This window comes from Aythya fuligula, chromosome 19, assembly GCF_009819795.1.
Source record: "Aythya fuligula isolate bAytFul2 chromosome 19, bAytFul2.pri, whole genome shotgun sequence".
Taxonomy (NCBI): domain Eukaryota; kingdom Metazoa; phylum Chordata; class Aves; order Anseriformes; family Anatidae; genus Aythya; species Aythya fuligula.
This window is the reverse complement of record NC_045577.1, coordinates 4,655,766-4,671,737: the sequence shown is the minus strand read 5'-3', so window position 1 is coordinate 4,671,737 and position 15,972 is coordinate 4,655,766. Positions and strand designations below refer to the sequence as shown.

The window sequence follows — 15,972 nt, the reverse complement described above, 5'->3', positions numbered from 1 at the left end:
CAGAGGTGGCGGATTTGACATTAAAGGGGTGACAGAAACATTCTGCAAATTCCTGTGTAAATTCCTAGGTGCCTGTTTGGTGGCAGGTTAGGCTTAGTTCAGCCTGAAGTCCTAATGAAAGCCTAGAGCTCTGCTGCTAGCTCTGCAGTTGGTTTGCCTTCCACTGGGTGTGTGAATGGGCAAAGTATTTCAGTAGAGCTGGTGCTTCTTGGTTGGATGGTTTTGCAAATTTAGACATGGTTCTTAAGGGAGAGCAAATTTTCAGTGCAAAAATGTTGTGAATGGTCCACGGGGTGTTAGGGAGAGTGCCTGCAAGAAAATCTCCTTGGAGGTTTCTCAGCTACTTTTGTTCAGCAGAGCTGGACTTTATCTTTTAATCTTTAAGAAACAGCTTCGCATATATGTGAGAATTATCCCAAATATTTTCTTTTATTGCCAATTTGGATCCTAATTAGCTTAATCCACTTTGCAAGTGTACAGTGTTTACAGGAAGTTGATTGGGAATATGACGCTTGTGTTCCCAACGCTCACCTCGATTTGAATCGACTTACCTGGGTGGAAAAACCCTTTCATTTGGAAGTCTAAATTGTGAGGTTCTTGTGGCTTTGAGCATTATTACATTTTATCATGATAAATTACTGGTGTATTATGGTTTCAAGTGATCTCCCTTAAAGTATAGATTCTTACAGCTGCCAGAAAAACAGCTCAGCTCTTCTCCTGCTTCATTCTCTGCCAGCGAATAGCAAATTATCCTCACTGTGCTTGAAGTATTGAAGTCAAGGAAGCATTTTCTATAGATTTTTAATTCTCTTTTATAAGTGATGGAAGCCCTGTTGAAAACATCTTCTTTGAGGGGCTTCTTTCAAGGTTTCCGTATGAATGGGTTCAGCTTCACAATTTAATGTTGTGACTGCTATATACAGTGTTTCGTTTAGGTTTTTTAAATAAAATAGCAATCAGGCAGTTTTGTTGAGAGCTTTTGGGATCTATGGCTTGTGTATAATACAATGCTCAGGATGGATGTGGAAATGCTCTGTGTTGTTCAAAGTCACAGAGGCTGGAGGAGTCTTCTCTGGAGGAACTCAGGGCTCCTGATGTATTTTTATGCAGCAGGTCTTCCCAAGTCAATGTGCTTCTTTCAGATTTTTTTTGAGACATTTTCGTGTTTTGCAATGCTGTGTAAGATACATCGCTGGTTTTCAGGTTAATGAAGAATGATGGCACATTGAGTGCTTTCAAAGACTTTCCTGAGTGCAGAGTTGCCAGAAACGGAGTGGGAAAGATACCTTCCATCTGTCATTCTTCTACAGAAATCGGCAGTTCAGAAGTGGATGCAGCTGAGCGTTACTTGCTGAGCATCAGAGCAAGGTTAATGAGTACACGGAGAGCGACAGGGGGACACTTATCTCCTAAATGGGGAGGGAGACAAGTTGATTTTGTAGGATAAGTCTGTAAATAGGGCAGAGAGGAAAGGGGAGCTTCCCCAAAATGTATACTAAAATAAACGAGGTCTGAGCTCAGATCTGAAATCTTGCTGTGAGACCATGCAGGGCGTAGCGGGCGAGTGCTCCTTGCGGGGTGCAGGTGTTTGCTGAGGCCCTGCAGTCACTGGTTGCAGTGTTTGGCTGCTTACACCCCTCTCCCACAGTACAGGACTACTGCCGAGCAGCACCCCATCTCCTCCTCTTCCTCCTCCTTTATTCCTCTTCGTGTGCACACCGTGAATCGTCAGATAAGAACAGAGAAAATGTCAAGGTCTGTGGGCTAGCACTGCCCCCCCCTTTTCCCTTATTGCAGTGTCCTAGGGAGATACTATCCCATGCATAAGTACTTTTTAATTCATCTGATATTAGGTAGCCATTATAAAGCTGTAAGATTTAGCTAGGCTGCCACAAAGCTTAGTCCTAGATGCTTCATACACTGCAAAATGGAATTATTAAACATGGATCCTACCAAGTCAGTTCTTGCAGCATTATAGGTGGTGGTTGGCGTGTGGTTTACAGGGTTTCTTGTTGCCACGCTGCAGCGTGATTTTTGATACTTATTTTTTTTTGGCTTGTTGGCTGGGCCCAGTTGAAGGCTGCTGGTTTCTGACAGGGGAAGTACGGCTTCCCTTGGGACAGAGCTGCAGCTTGCGCAGGGTGGTCGTGCGTTATCAGATGGTGAGGTTAAACGCAGAAGGTCTGGGAGGTATTTACCCCGGTAAGAACGGCACCAGGGATGTTTTTGTAAACACGCCTTTGTGTCTTTTGGAGCCCAGCTGCCACGAAACGCTAAATCCGCTGCAGAAGTCAGTATGTCACTGAATGGGTTTGACACCGAAAGAGCACGAAGTTAATCAGGCTAAAGCTCTGACAAAGCACCAGGCTTACCCCGACGGAAAGGCAAGCGCTCTCTGGACGCACTGGAGCGTAGCCCGGCCTGACCTGGGGCTGCCAGACCTCGCGCACGTCCTGGGGCCTCGTGGGCTGAAATTTCTCCTGGCAGACCGCTCCTCGCTTGCCAAATAGACCGAGTGAGCTCCCAAAATATTGCTTATTTTGCTGAAATCAGTATCGATTCACCTTTCGGCTCTGGTCAGCAGGATCGCCAGACGATCGCCCGTTTGTTTTGCAGAGACATAAATAGCTTTGGCAGTTGTGGTTTTGCTGCTTTGTCAAAACCAACATTAAATCTAAGTACCGTAGAAAGTTATTTCTTATTTATAGATTCCTAAAGCCTCCCTGCCGCATAATGTGGGCAGGGGACTTTGAAACATGCTTTTTCACTGGATCGTGGCCTTTGAACGCGTTCGCCCTGTGGCCCCACAACAGGTACGTCCCACGGGCAGGAGCTCGCTTCTGAAACGTAATGCCCTGCTCTGCATGGGATGTGATAGCCGAGCTGGGAATTCAAGATTTATTCAGTGATAAATGAATTGTTTCAGCGTGGAGTGTGAAGAGATGCTGAGATAAGGTTCAACTTTGTCTCTGATAAAATACGGCTCTTCTTTTAGCTCCCTTTACCTATCACCCTCCTTGCTGTATGTTAGCATTAAAGGCGTTTCTTCTCGAAATGCAAGCTGACTTCCTGTATCAGTAAACTGGAAGCTCATTAAAAATTAGAAACTGGTTCTTAGTAGGGCCCACTTTTGGTAATTTCCAGGAACTGCTTAAATGCAGCCAGGGTGATTCCAAGAAATAAGGTTGCGCTGGAGCAAAGAGTTAAGCTCAGCTGTCCCCTTCTTAAGTGGGTTTTCAGACTCATCACTGCATTAGGCAACGTAATACTCAGAAATAGCTGGGAAATAGCTGCTTTTTCTTCAGCACTGAATTAACAAGTAAAATTCTAGCGAGTGTTTCCATGCTAGTGAGGCCTCAAGGCTTCAAAAGGCTTGATTGCGTTGTAGTCGGCATGTATTTCTTCAGATTCCTGCAGTGCTGCTGCTGGCACTTGTACGGATCTGTAAGGGTTTGCCTCTGCACAAGCTCGTTGTTCTCTTATCTTTTTAAAAAAATATATTTTTCTTGTTTTAAAGTCTGGATTTGCGGAGAAGACTGAGGAGAGCTGCAGGTATTTGTAGCCTTCGCTTTGAAACCTGTTATCTGTGGGAGTGATGTGAGCAGGCAGTTTTAATTCAGGCAGGGGGAGGTAGGACGAAATGGAATTGCCACCAAGAATTGTTTACTGCTGAAGAACCTTTTAATGTTTATGTGCAGTGGTGTGAAAGATGGACACCTCGCTTAGACTGCTTAAGCTCCCTTATGTTTCCTGCCACCACGGCCTAGGTATGTGCTAATCCTGCAGCTGACAAAGATGAGGGTTAGTATTTCCTCTTCCTCCTGGGCTGCTCAGTTCAATTAACATCTCGGTTTCCCTTTGCTGGAGGCACTGATGTTTCAAATTGTGCTTATAGAAGACTAAAATTTCCTACTGCCTGTAGGCAGGCAATAAAAGCCGTGGTTTGTTTGCAGATCCTATCAGGTGCAGAACCGAGGCTGTGGCCTGCAGCTCCTTAACCCTTTGTGGCAGCAGCACTACAACGGTGCGAGGGCAGCTTCTGACCCCATTGCAGCCGAAATCTCACACCTGCAGCCCTGCTCTGTCACTTTGCACACAGGCTTGCCTCTCTGTGTGGAGACGGAGAGCTGGCCCTTTGGGGCAGCAGCACGGAGCACTTCAAAGGCGAGGGATTTGCATAGCCCTCCTGCGATGCTTTTGTGGGGTAAGCAATATGAGGGAAGTTCACACTGGTCTCGCAGCGCTGCTTCAGGAGGTGGTGCTGGCTCGGTTCCTGAAACTTCTCTCTGCCTTTCCCTCGCAGAAATGTGAGCCCCCAGCGTGGTGCGGCGGAGTTGTGCAGACTTGTTTAATCTCCCAGAACCCAATATCTGCCTTTCAGCATCTGAGCCCCGGGGACACGGCGCCAGTCAGGACAGGGAGAAACGAGGAGTTAGCTCATCTCCTAGCGTTCATGGAAAAGAGCTTACATCACATTCTCACCTGGACTGCTGCCCTTAATCTATGGCACTCGCTAAAGAAGGAAATAAAATCGAGCGTGTTTAAGCACATATTTTCCATGTTTTGATCTTACTTCTTGAGCGCAGCCCAGAGGAGCGTGGGGAGTGCCTTTTGGGCAGTGGATAAGGTTACTCCCAAGCCTACTAGAAAACAAGGGTTAGCTTTGCAGTTCAGACCGAATGTGTAAAGAGTGTGTAATCAGAGGTCAAAAATAAAATGTCTATAATTAGCAGTGTCCAAAGCAACTGGAAATTGTGTCAGGCAGATCCGAGCCAGCTTTTCTTTTCCATCGCCTAATGAATGGGAGCTGAGGTTTCTCTCCAAGGATGAAAGAAGGCTGAGTAGTTTCCCATTCAAAACTGGTGCTGTGGGACCGATGCGAACTCAGGACTCATTTACTACCCTGTTTTTCTGCTTTTGAACCTGCAGGCAGGTTGTGAGCAATTAGGCTTTTCCCTAAAGCATCTAAAATACCACGGTGGTTCTCGCTGTCCTGGAGAGCGCGGGTGACGACATTTTGTCACCTTGGAGATGGATAAACAGCTCCAGCAACACGGCCTTACAGCTTTTCAGGTCTGAGTTTCAAAGCTAGCAGCCGCCCGGCTGTAACACAAGTCTAGCGAAGGTTTTTTTCAATGTGGGGAAGAGTCTAAATGTAAAACAAGAAGAGGGGAGGCAGAGCTGAAGCTGGGATGGGTTGCAGGGCTTTTTGCTGGGCCGTGGCAGCAGCTGAATGGAAGGATGTAGCTGTGGCTCACACGCTCCCTGCAGCATGGAGTGACTCAGGTACTGCACACATACTTGAGCCTGCAGGGCTTTATTTTTAGCTGGCTGAATCACTGTCATGACTACAGCCTCATAAAGCCGTGAGACGAGTGGGGATGCCCACGGCCCCCATATTAAGGCATGTTTGGTGAACACAGACTCCCTTGCAACCGTTGTGATTTCTGCGTTCAGAGCTGCTTGCTGAAGTAATGCAGAATCTATGCCCTGTTTGTGGTTTCTCTCTCTTTTCTTTTTTTTTTTTTTTTTTTTTTTTTTTTCCGATTTAAATGTTTAGTTAGCAGCCTCAGTGGTTTTTCTGCACAGACCATGGTGAGCGTGGACCCCAGCGGTCCTGTTGATGTTGGAGGCCGCTCGACTCTGGTGTTGTTTCAGTGTTGCTGGCACAGGGGAGCCACGAGTCGTGTTACCAGTGCTGTAATCCCATTAGCTCTCTCGGGCTCGCAGGGCTGTGCAAAATCAGTACTTAAATGGGAAATTACCAGCGACTCGCCAGATGCTGCACAAAGGTTTGCTAGTGATTCGGTAACCGGCAGCGTTTCTGCTTGCGAGCTGATAGGGAACCCGTCTGCTGCAGCGACTCTTTCAGATAAAGCAGAGCAGAAGCCCTGACTGCTGCTTATCAATGCATTACAGCATCTTTCAGAAAGAAGTCTCGAAGCTTTGGCGTGCTGGAGGAAACTGAACTAGAGCAGCAAAGTTCCGTTCCCATAAATTCCTTCCTTGTTCAATTAATCGTCGCTTTGTCCTTTTTTTTTCCTTTTCTTTTTTCCTGCAAACCAGTTGGGTAGCTACAATGTTTCCAGCAGCTGAAGGATTCCTGGTTTGTGCATCCGCATGCAAGGTGATTCCTCTGTTCTGAAATATTTCAGGCTAAAAGAGCTAAAAGAGGACGAGGAGGTAACCCCACGAGCTGCTCCAAACTTGCTGCTCGGTGTTGTGCACCCTCTCTTCCTCACTGAAGATTTGCTTCCAAACATGCAGCTGGAAGGAAGAAGAGCCGTACCACTGGCACACCATAAAATTCCTGTCGTTGACTGATCCAATCCTTTCTGCTGCAGTCGGGAAACGTGGCTGAATTGATAAGCTGCCCTGCGAGCCTCCCAATTCCCTTGCAAACACTGCGAGCTCTTTCCACATGAGGTTGCTGCAGCTGGAGATGTCTCATTCATGGTTGCTTAGAAAGAAAAAAAAAAAAAATCAAAATAAAAATGTGCTCTCTGACAAATAAAAATGTTTTGCTTCCTCTGGAGGCCCCAGAGGGCGGCATAAAAAATAATGAAGGCTGTGAGTCACTGAGCAGAGCCTGGCCAGCTGAGAGGGAACTGAGCCTCCCTTTTCCATAGAAGTTTGTGTGCTGTCATTGCACATCATTAATGCTCGCTGGTTTATGCTCATTCACTGTAATGTTGCCAAAAAAGAAAAAAGGGCAGTCGGTCTTTCCGCTTCCAAACGCTGGCTGCTTCAAAGGTGACGTGATGTTAAAGGAAAAGTTTCTCCAGCACTCGAGAGCCATTGTTTGATTCTCAGGCTGCCCCTCCTCTGCCGTTTTCCTCTAAAACCTGGCCGCTCTCCTAGCAAACAAATTCCCTGGAGGGGGCCTTGGAGCAGCTCACGGCCAGCTCCACCTAGGGTACAAAGGTTAGGGTGGGCACGCTTCCTGATTGACACGGGACCCTCCCTTTTTTTTCTTTTTTTTCTTTCTGAATCCCTTACCAGGTCTTTTTTTTGTCTCCAGATAAATTCTCTAACAGAATATTGAAATTCTCTTCTGTCTTCTCTGTGTTCAGGATCTCAGCTCATCCTTTTGAGAGCGCACAGCATTACACAAGTGCTGCGTATCAGCATCTTTAGGCTTCTAATCCATCCCTAGGACTTCTGAGAAAGGGGGCGTGAAATGAGGCAGAAAGCTGCTGATGGAGGACTGAGCTGCGCGGGGCAGGTGCGAAAGCCAAGAGCGTGCCTGGGGTTCCCCTCCTTTTCTGCTCCTTTCACCCTTGGAGGCCTCGTGCTTCCTCTCCGTCATCGTACACACGTGGTGACAGGCTGGAACTTCTTGTCTCAAGAAAGACAGAGATGCCCTCCACCACGAAAGGACTGGAAAAGGGCCCCTGCCATAGCCCTGCCTTGTCCACAGCACGCCGATGAGCTTCGGGTCCATCCTTCTGCCAGTTCCTCTGCGGAGGATGCTTGAGGAGTTTCTGGTTAGAGCAACATTTCTGCACAGCTCAGAGGCTTCGGGTTTCCTTTATTTGTTCTTATTTTAGTGTTTGCATTACTGGAGAGCTTTCAGTTAGGGCAAAGGCCCCACAGCTCTGTGTACTTACAAGTGCCCATTAGATAAGCCCTTTGCTTAGAGCGAAGGTGGAAGGAAGGTGGCTGGGAAATCCAGTGATACTCATCTAAGATCTTTACAGATCCATGCTTTGCAGTATATTTTGCATTTACGGTCAGTAGCTCTTATCTGTCTGTTGTGAACTGGTTGTCCTCTTGTTTTCCTGGCAGCAGAATTGGGTCTGGAGGGGCAGGAACCCGTTCCCATCGCTGCTGCCTCGTTCGGTAGCGCCGCAGCACCAAGTGGGCAGGCTCAGCAGAAAGGTCATTTTCAACTCTCTCTAATTATTTTTCCCTTTTGCTTCTGAACCCTTAAAGTCCCAGTCAGCGAGGGTTTAGTTGAAGCCTTGCAACTTGCCTTTTGTCTTCCACAAATGATCGAGCTGTGCCCAGGGGAACAAATGCCATTTTAATGGGCATTGTTGTGTAATTCATTACGTAAGTCACCTCTGTGTTCAAAGGACTCGTGGCACAAATGGCAGGAGCGCTTGATTAAAAATGTGCACAATAGCTTCGTTACGACACTGGGAGAGATGTTCTCTGTTATTTTTAATCTGATAGCTTTTAAATATGTGCATCCAGCAGAGACCCAAATGGCCTTTAAAAAGGGAACCATTTGTGGGATAAGATTTTAGACTACTTCGTTCTTTCCAACGAGCCTGGAGAATCAGTGCAAGATGGAAAATGAACTTTAACCCTTTTTTAAGGTTTTGTGTCCTCTAAAGCCTCACAATTTCTGTATGTGAGCACATAAAGAGAGAGAGATGGTGGAGGGTTTTGTTTTTTAGGTGAGGGATAGCTATGATCCTGTATTCTGTAGTTTAAGAAAAACACTGCATTTTCTATGTATTCAATGCAATGCCAACACCACCCAAGTTGAGCTGTTAAAAGGCACATCCATGCAGGTGCAGCCTGCCTGTCATCGAGCAGTGCTGTAGTAACACAAACCTTACCAAGAAGCCCAGAAGCAGACGAGGGGCTTCGCTCGTCCACCTCTGCAAGCTCCGATCAGATGGGGCAGCGCTCGCAGCTCGAGCAGGAGGTGGCCGGGAAAGTCTGCAGTGCCTGAGCTCTGCACGGCGCTGAACTTTCAGTTTGACTTCAAAGTAAGTAATACGCTGCCAGGCCAGGCTGGTGGAATTCACCATGAGTGTTTTGTCTTCATTTTGGTGTTCTTTCGAACCCAAGTGGGAAACAACCACTTCGCCATGGTGGCGGTGGTGTAGCCGTTGGGCTTTGACCTGCCAGCCTTCCCCTAAGCACTCCGGTTTCTTCACACGTAAGCTGGTTCATCCACCTTCCCTCGTGCCCCTTAACCCCCTACCGCTTGAAATCTCTGGTTATTCATCCTCAGGCCAAGCTCTCAGCAAACCAAGGGGCAGCACGGCTGCATTGTGGCGGATGGAGCAGCGCTTCCCTGCCTTCCCTTCGTGGGAAGGCCACGTCGAGCCGAGGCATGGAGCAAGGCTTCTCGTGTCTGGTGTGTGTGCCCACCTCGGGGACACGAGCTTTGAGCCCAGCGAGGCCGTGACTCAACAGCTGGAGCGCGTTCAAACCCAGCAGAGCAGGAGCCTCATTAACAGGGAGGTGGAATTAGCCGTGAAATGGGTGACGTATGAAAACTCCCGGTCAGAAATAAGACACTCAAATCCGTAGTAAAGTGATTTTGAAGGGATTTTTATTCTCCATTGGTGTGTGGCAGCAAAGCATCCAGACATGACATACGAGGGGATGGGAAGTCAGCGGTTGCTTTGAGACAGAAAGGCTTTGATGCAGCATTTTCTTTTTTTTCCCCTATTCCAGCTGAAATCACCGCATCCAGCTTATTACCCTGTCTCTTCCCATTCATCTTACCAATGTTTGGACTTTTCAGAGAAGTACGGGTACCCTACTTCTGCAGCCCAGAAAGGAGAAAGAGGAGCTCAGAAGGTGGTGCTGGAATTCAGTGAAACGCTGCTGGGTATCCATCAACAGGAGAAGGGAGTAGTACAACAGTGATTTCTGACGGGCAGGCTGCCGAGCTCATGAGCAACCTCAAGGCTGCATTGACAGCCTGCTTCTTGCAGGCTGGCAGGAAGGTGCAGAGGGACAGGACAAGCATTTTGAGCACTGCCATGGCTCTGGTTTCTTCTCTGTGTACGTTATCACATTTTTGGATCAGTGAAGGCAGGCTGTGCTGCTTGAACTTTTCACTGGGCAGACGTAGGACATGTTACATACTTAAATGGGACGTGGTGCACAGAAAGTGAGCTTCTCAGAGCAAACCAGTGCAATGGTAACCAATCTAAGAAGTCTTGCACAGCTGTGCTTTTTGCTTTTCTTCATCTGTAAAAGCTTTGGTCACTTTCACCTTTAATCTAGAATACATTCTTATTTCAGCGTGACTTCTCTTTTATACCGCTTCATCCAATTTCATTAAAATGCAAATTCTGTTCCTAGTGCTTGAATGATGTATCTGCTTGAAAGCCTTAAAGCCCATCACGCTGAATGTCTGTTGGCATTCAGTGAATATCATCACAGGAGCTCCGCAGCTTGGCTCTTGAATATCGGAAGAGGGACCAGGGACTGCGGCGTGATTTTGATGTTTGGAAATGGAGAGATTCTGCGCCAGAGTCACTGACTCACTCTGTGCTCTGTTTAGACAAGTTGCTTCACCTTTGCGCCTGCTTCCCATCTGCAGAATAAGGTTAAGACCCAACTGTTTGAGGGTGAAATAGATACGTTTGCAATGTGCTTGGAACAAGAAGAGCGCTATTTTAAGTGCTATGTGCAATTGAGTGTAAGAGCATATTGGTTGTGACTCATTTGTTTAACTACAAGTGCATCAGAAACTTATGAGCAGATGAGATCTGGAAAATGCCTATTGTAGATGGAAAGACAGTAGTAAAAAGCTGTGTGAACGTGTGATCGTCGAAGCAGGTCTTCATAGGGCTGTTCACACAATAACCTTTATTATTTCACAAATGTCAGCTGTTTTACTTCATTAGTACTATTTTAGGAAGTTCCCATTCTGCTCCAGCCACTTGTTCCTGTCCTTGCTCTGTAGATCTGTGTCCCCTCGGAGCACAGCCATGCAAATGATTCAGCACTGGATGTGGCAGAAAAGTAAAGAGGGCTAAGGGCAGTGGTCAGGCTGCTGTCAGCAGAAGAGAAACTTTCTTCACTGACAAGACGTTGCCTTTTTGAGGTGCCTCACCGTGCACTCTTACTGCTTCAACTGCTCATGTGCTGCCAAAACTGGGGAGAGATGTCTGGTGGCAAAGAGAAATGGAAATTGCAGCCTTCTGAAATCTTCCTCCCTTCCTAATTTCTTGTCTCTCCAAGGCTAAATTATCACCGTAAGCAACCAAGGGTTTTGTAGGTACTGAGCATTGTCTTACTCAGACAGTTTGGAGCTCACTGCTGTCCGTGGAGGAGCCAGACACAATTTGTTGTCTTTTCCCTGTAGATTAATTATTGTAATTGCCAGTCCTTTTAAAAATAAAGTCTGAGCCATGACTACTTTTGGCAAGCATGCATACCTGCACGTGTATAGCAATTCTCACATGACGTACCAAATAAATCCTTTTTTATTATGGAGCACGAGAGCATTACCGCAGCAGCCAGGGGCTGTTTTCAGTGGTGACCTTCAACACTGTGGAGCCAGAGAGGTTTTAAAGGTTTGGAGATCCCCTTGAGGATGTAAAGCAATGACGTAAATCGTTGCTAAGTTAGGGTGCCAGCTGCTGCCCGTGATTCTTCAGAGGCCAATTGATACGTCTGGGTTTATCTGCAGTGACCAAGGTTTTTAGTGCCTCCCTCCCCGGTGCATTAAACGGGACTTTATGGTACAAAGAAAACTTGGAGAACCCTGTAAATGGAGAGCAGGTCTGCAGCCAGACTGGGTTATAAATGGTGCTGATGCAGCTTTCCATTAATAGCACGGCTGAAAAAGTTTGATGCAGAGGAGCCGACTGACTGGAGTTTTGGCTGCAGTGAGGGTGTTAATAGTAGGGTCTTAACACCCTATCGGGAAAACACGTTTAAAGGGAGACAAGCGCCGGTTCCTTCCTTCAAGCTGTGGTTAGGTAAATTCTGAGTATTAGGAGTGGTGCTCGCGCTGGTGTGGTATTTAGCTGCTGGGTGCTAGGTTTGACTCAGCAGCCTTCTCTGCTTGCAGGCTGCATGCTAACGAGGTGGTGCAGTGCTGCGTCCAGCGGCTCTGCTGCTTTGACTCAGTACGGGCAGCACAGTCAATTCCCAAATAATGCAAAAAGAAAAATGAAACGTGCAGCAAAACTGCTTACTTTTCTCGATAATGTAGTTAAAGATAAGTTCAGTTCTGTTGAATTATCTGGGTCACTAGAGAGCAATTTAAACCTTCATTTATTAAAGTGCTGTTTGCTTAAAATACATTTGCAATTGCTCTGTCCAAGGCAGCATGGTTTTATTTAGCTTGCTGGCTGAACAGATAAAAATACATTGCAACAGTAAGCCTGCATGTGGCACGACTGCGAACCTTTGAGACTTCTGCTTTCAGATGATCAGAAACCCTTGAAAATAGGATCTTCAGAAGCTCTGAGTAGTCCTGTAATTAAGCTTCTTCGGGGATGCACCAGCGCCAAAGTGCTTCCTTCTGTTCTCGTGGTTTGTGCGGGTACTTCTGGTGCAAAATCCACCGTGAGTGACAGGGGCTGGTGTTTTTGCTCAGATATTTCATCGAGCCCCAACCAAACAGTGCTACCAAGCGGGTGGAGCTAGGGACCAGCAGCCTGGGAAGGGTGTGAGGTCGGACGGTGCTTTCCTTTCCTGAAGCTGCCTGTGTGGCCAGGGTGGTTCCTGACCCCGCGAGCAGGAGCTCAGGCAGCCCAGGTTCTTCCCCTGCTGTGTCAACAAGCCACTTCATCCCCTTGACTTAGCATCCTCATCTGCAAAAGAAGGACAGTGATTACCTCCTTTGTGAAGTACTCTGGGACCTGCTGGAGATAAGTGCTGTTCAGAGAGGAGTTTTTCCTTCTCTCTCCAAGGCGCAGAGCAATAGCAAGCCTGCTGTTCCTGCCTTGGCACTTCAGCCTTGCTGCCTCCGAGGGGAAGCAGGAAATGGTGGTGATATTGTGGTTGGAAACATAATAAAGAGCCACAATTATTTTTTTTTATCCTGTTCCACTCAATAAATTTACATGGTTGCAATGTTTTTCGTAGGCTGGTTTCCCAGATAATGCTGTAGCACAATTTCCCTGTTTTCAACAACTTCACCCTAATCCAGTAACGCATTTCTGTGTCTTTCTAGATTCTGAGCGTTCCCATCTCTCCTCGTTCACTATGAAGTTGAAGGGCAAGTTTCATTCACCAAAGATAAAGAGGACCCCTTCAAAGAAAGGAAAGCAAGCTGACCTGACAGTGAAAACACCAGAGAAGTCAGCGAACAAAGTAAGCAGATGAAGGACATGTTCTGTTAGCCTTGCTGGTTTCTTGCTTGCTGATACTCAGTTTATCAAAATCTGCAGCCCTGCTTTCAGCGTGTGACTGTCCCATGCAGAATTCTGCAGATATGTCGGGGAACTTCAGGGTTACTTTACGGTTAGTTACAAACTATGCAATAAGAGACGTATTTTCCTTTTTTGAGATGCTGACGAGACCTCCTTCCATCATTATTTAAACATCTCCTTATGGAATGCAGCTTAATGCCTGACATCCTCCCAGCATGCACACCCTATGATTATTCTTACAGCTTCCAAATGACTGCCTGGTTTTGGGGCGTGATCCTTTAAAAAACCCCAAACCTAGGTGAGCAAATCCTTGAAGCTCGTCCAGAGACGTGCGCAATCTCTGATGACGTTAGCAGGGAGAGTCAACCAGGCGCATTGAAGCAGCAGCTGATTCCAGCACGCTGGTCCTCACGTCCAACATACTTCACGCCCTGTAGGAGCTGAGGGCTGAGCACTCCTTCCCAGCACAAACCTATCAGCGTTATCTCCTCTGCCGTTGTGACCCGATTGCGTAGACTGGAGGCTCTCTCCGTAACAGTACTGTTGCAGTCAGTTTTCAAGCATAAATCTAAGCCAAAAGTTAAGAACAGTCGAGGTTATTTATGATAATTCAGGATCTTTCCCAGTTGTTGTTGAAAGCCTCATCCAATGTGCAGCGCCAGACGTGCAAACTTTTTTAGTTTATCTCTGCTGAGGATTGTTGTAGTGCTGTTGCGAGCAGTCAGCAAGATACAGTTATCTGACACTGTGCGATGTGCTTAACACCCAGTGGAATGGCTGCAGGGCTTCCCAGCCCTATTCTGCTCCATCATAGGGGAGATGATGAGGCTTTGATTTTCCACGCTGTAGTTTGTACCCCAGGAGGCAACAGATATGCTTTCCAGGTAGCTGAGCACCTTGCTTTGCCCCACTGAACTCCTGCCAAGAAACATTTAAAAAAATCTGTGAGTTCTGTTTGAAGGCTTTTAAGTCCAACAATATTTCAGGACAGTATGTTGAGATCAGTTCAGAGGCGTACCATAGAATCACAGAATTTCTAGGTTGGAAGAGACCTCAAGATCATCGAGTCCAACCTCTGACCTAACGCTAGCAGTCCCCACTAAACCATATCCCTAAGCTCTACATCTAAACGTCTTTTGAAGACTTCCAGGGATGATGTAGAACATATTTCTGTTCTGCCAATGTGTTGTACTGTTTTACTGGGAAGTTTTCTCCCAGTGTTCTTTTTATTGATTGATTCACTGAAATGCTTGTGGAGGATGCATTGTTTTTTTTTCCTCTAAATTTATGTGTGATCAAAAATGAAATAAATTTAAATTAAATACTGTTTTCAAAATGCGATTCTATAGCAAATATGTAGTGGCGTGTTAATTAAAGGCAAAGCTTTTGCTTTTCTTTCTTTCCTGTAATAAACAGTGTAAGATAGATGACTAATAAAGCATGCTGAATATGTAGAGCCTTTTTTTAATGTACAGAATGGGATTTTTTAATTGGAAAATAAAACACTTGAAATAATTTTTATTATTGCAGACAATTATTTAAGCTGTATACACTTTGTCCTGTGAAATATTGTTGATTCCTGGCTTATTCCATATCTATTTTAATAGCCACTGTCCAGCTAATCAGTTAGCTGGAAATAGTCAGCTCATTAGCTTTGTGTGGAGGGAGTGGGGAAGAGGATATGCCTGGATTGTCACCAGGGTCTCTCACTTGTGTACAAAGATTGGTTGATAAATAGGAGATTTTGTGTCAGAAGACACACTTGGTACGCTAAATAATCATCCTTTCCTCCCTCTTGAGTGCTAGGTGCTATTTTTATACTCCTGAAGTAGATAATCACTCTAGAAATAGCAATACTAAAAATTAATGTAAAATCACTACTTGTAACGTGAAGGTTATGCTCAGCACACACACACCTCTTCTCCTCTTCCCCTTTATACCTCTACATGGGGAAAATAAAGGGATTTTTTTCCAGACCCTCCTTTTTTGGGCCATGTCTTTGATTCTTATCTGAGGGCATACTGGAGGAACAGTAGTGTCCTTCAACACTACATACAAAGTTATAATAGGATTTTCACTGCCAAAGTCTAGGGAAAAAATGGACTTTTCCTGCTTTTATAAGCAGTTGCATTCCATACGGCTCACTGTAACCCTTCTGTATCTCATCCCCGATGCATTTGTAATGTTTTTTTAAGGGAAACCTTTCAAAATCAGGCAGAAATACCTAACTGTGTCAGACAGGCAGGGAAGTGGGGAGGAGATGCTGCTTTGCCTGAACATTACATTTATCTCATTTAATTCCCCAGAGGGTCATTGCTGAATCCCACATGGCTCCCACAGTTACAGAGCTGCTCTGTCGTGGCGATAAGTTAGCTACTGAGGCAAGCTCATCTCTGCTGGGGAATTAAACAAGAGATCATCCCGGGTTTTCTCACCGACCCAGAAGGATTCCATCCCACGTTTACTTTGGCTTTAGGGGCACACTGCAATGTTTGGTGGAAGATCTTGGTATCATTACCCTTGTGAGATACTCCCATCCCGGTGGCTTACTGTTCCCGTTTCTAGAGTTATTGCTGTTATTCTCAGGCCTTGGTGAGCCTGAACAGCGCTGAACACCAGAAACTTCAGCCTCAAAGATAAATACACATTGATTTTGCTGAGCTCTGTAACAGAAGCTGCAGTTCTGAGTAGGGTATGCCGGCTTTTTGTATGATTGTGTGTGTGTGTGTGTATTCACACAGACATATGAGGCCTTTGGACCTCAGAAGGGGATTCATAAAAAGCACTCCTATAGGCTTGTTAACAAAAAAAGCTAGCAGGGGAGTCATGAAAAATGGGCTGTCCCCCGAGCAGTGTCCGGTGGCTGGAGTTGCACGCCTTGATGCGC

General features: G+C 46.2%; 1 protein-coding gene across 8 annotated transcripts in view; it reads left to right on the top strand.

The window, feature by feature from the left end:
* The window catches only part of RAPGEF1 (Rap guanine nucleotide exchange factor 1), an 85,620-nt gene that overhangs the window by 19,351 nt on the left and 50,297 nt on the right, over nt 1–15,972 (top strand). For all 8 annotated transcript variants that reach the window (XM_032200278.1, XM_032200277.1, XM_032200274.1 and 5 more), the window contains one exon: nt 12,887–13,026. In XM_032200278.1, the coding sequence (XP_032056169.1) occupies nt 12,887–13,026 (140 nt within the window). The remainder of the gene's footprint in view (nt 1–12,886; nt 13,027–15,972) is intronic.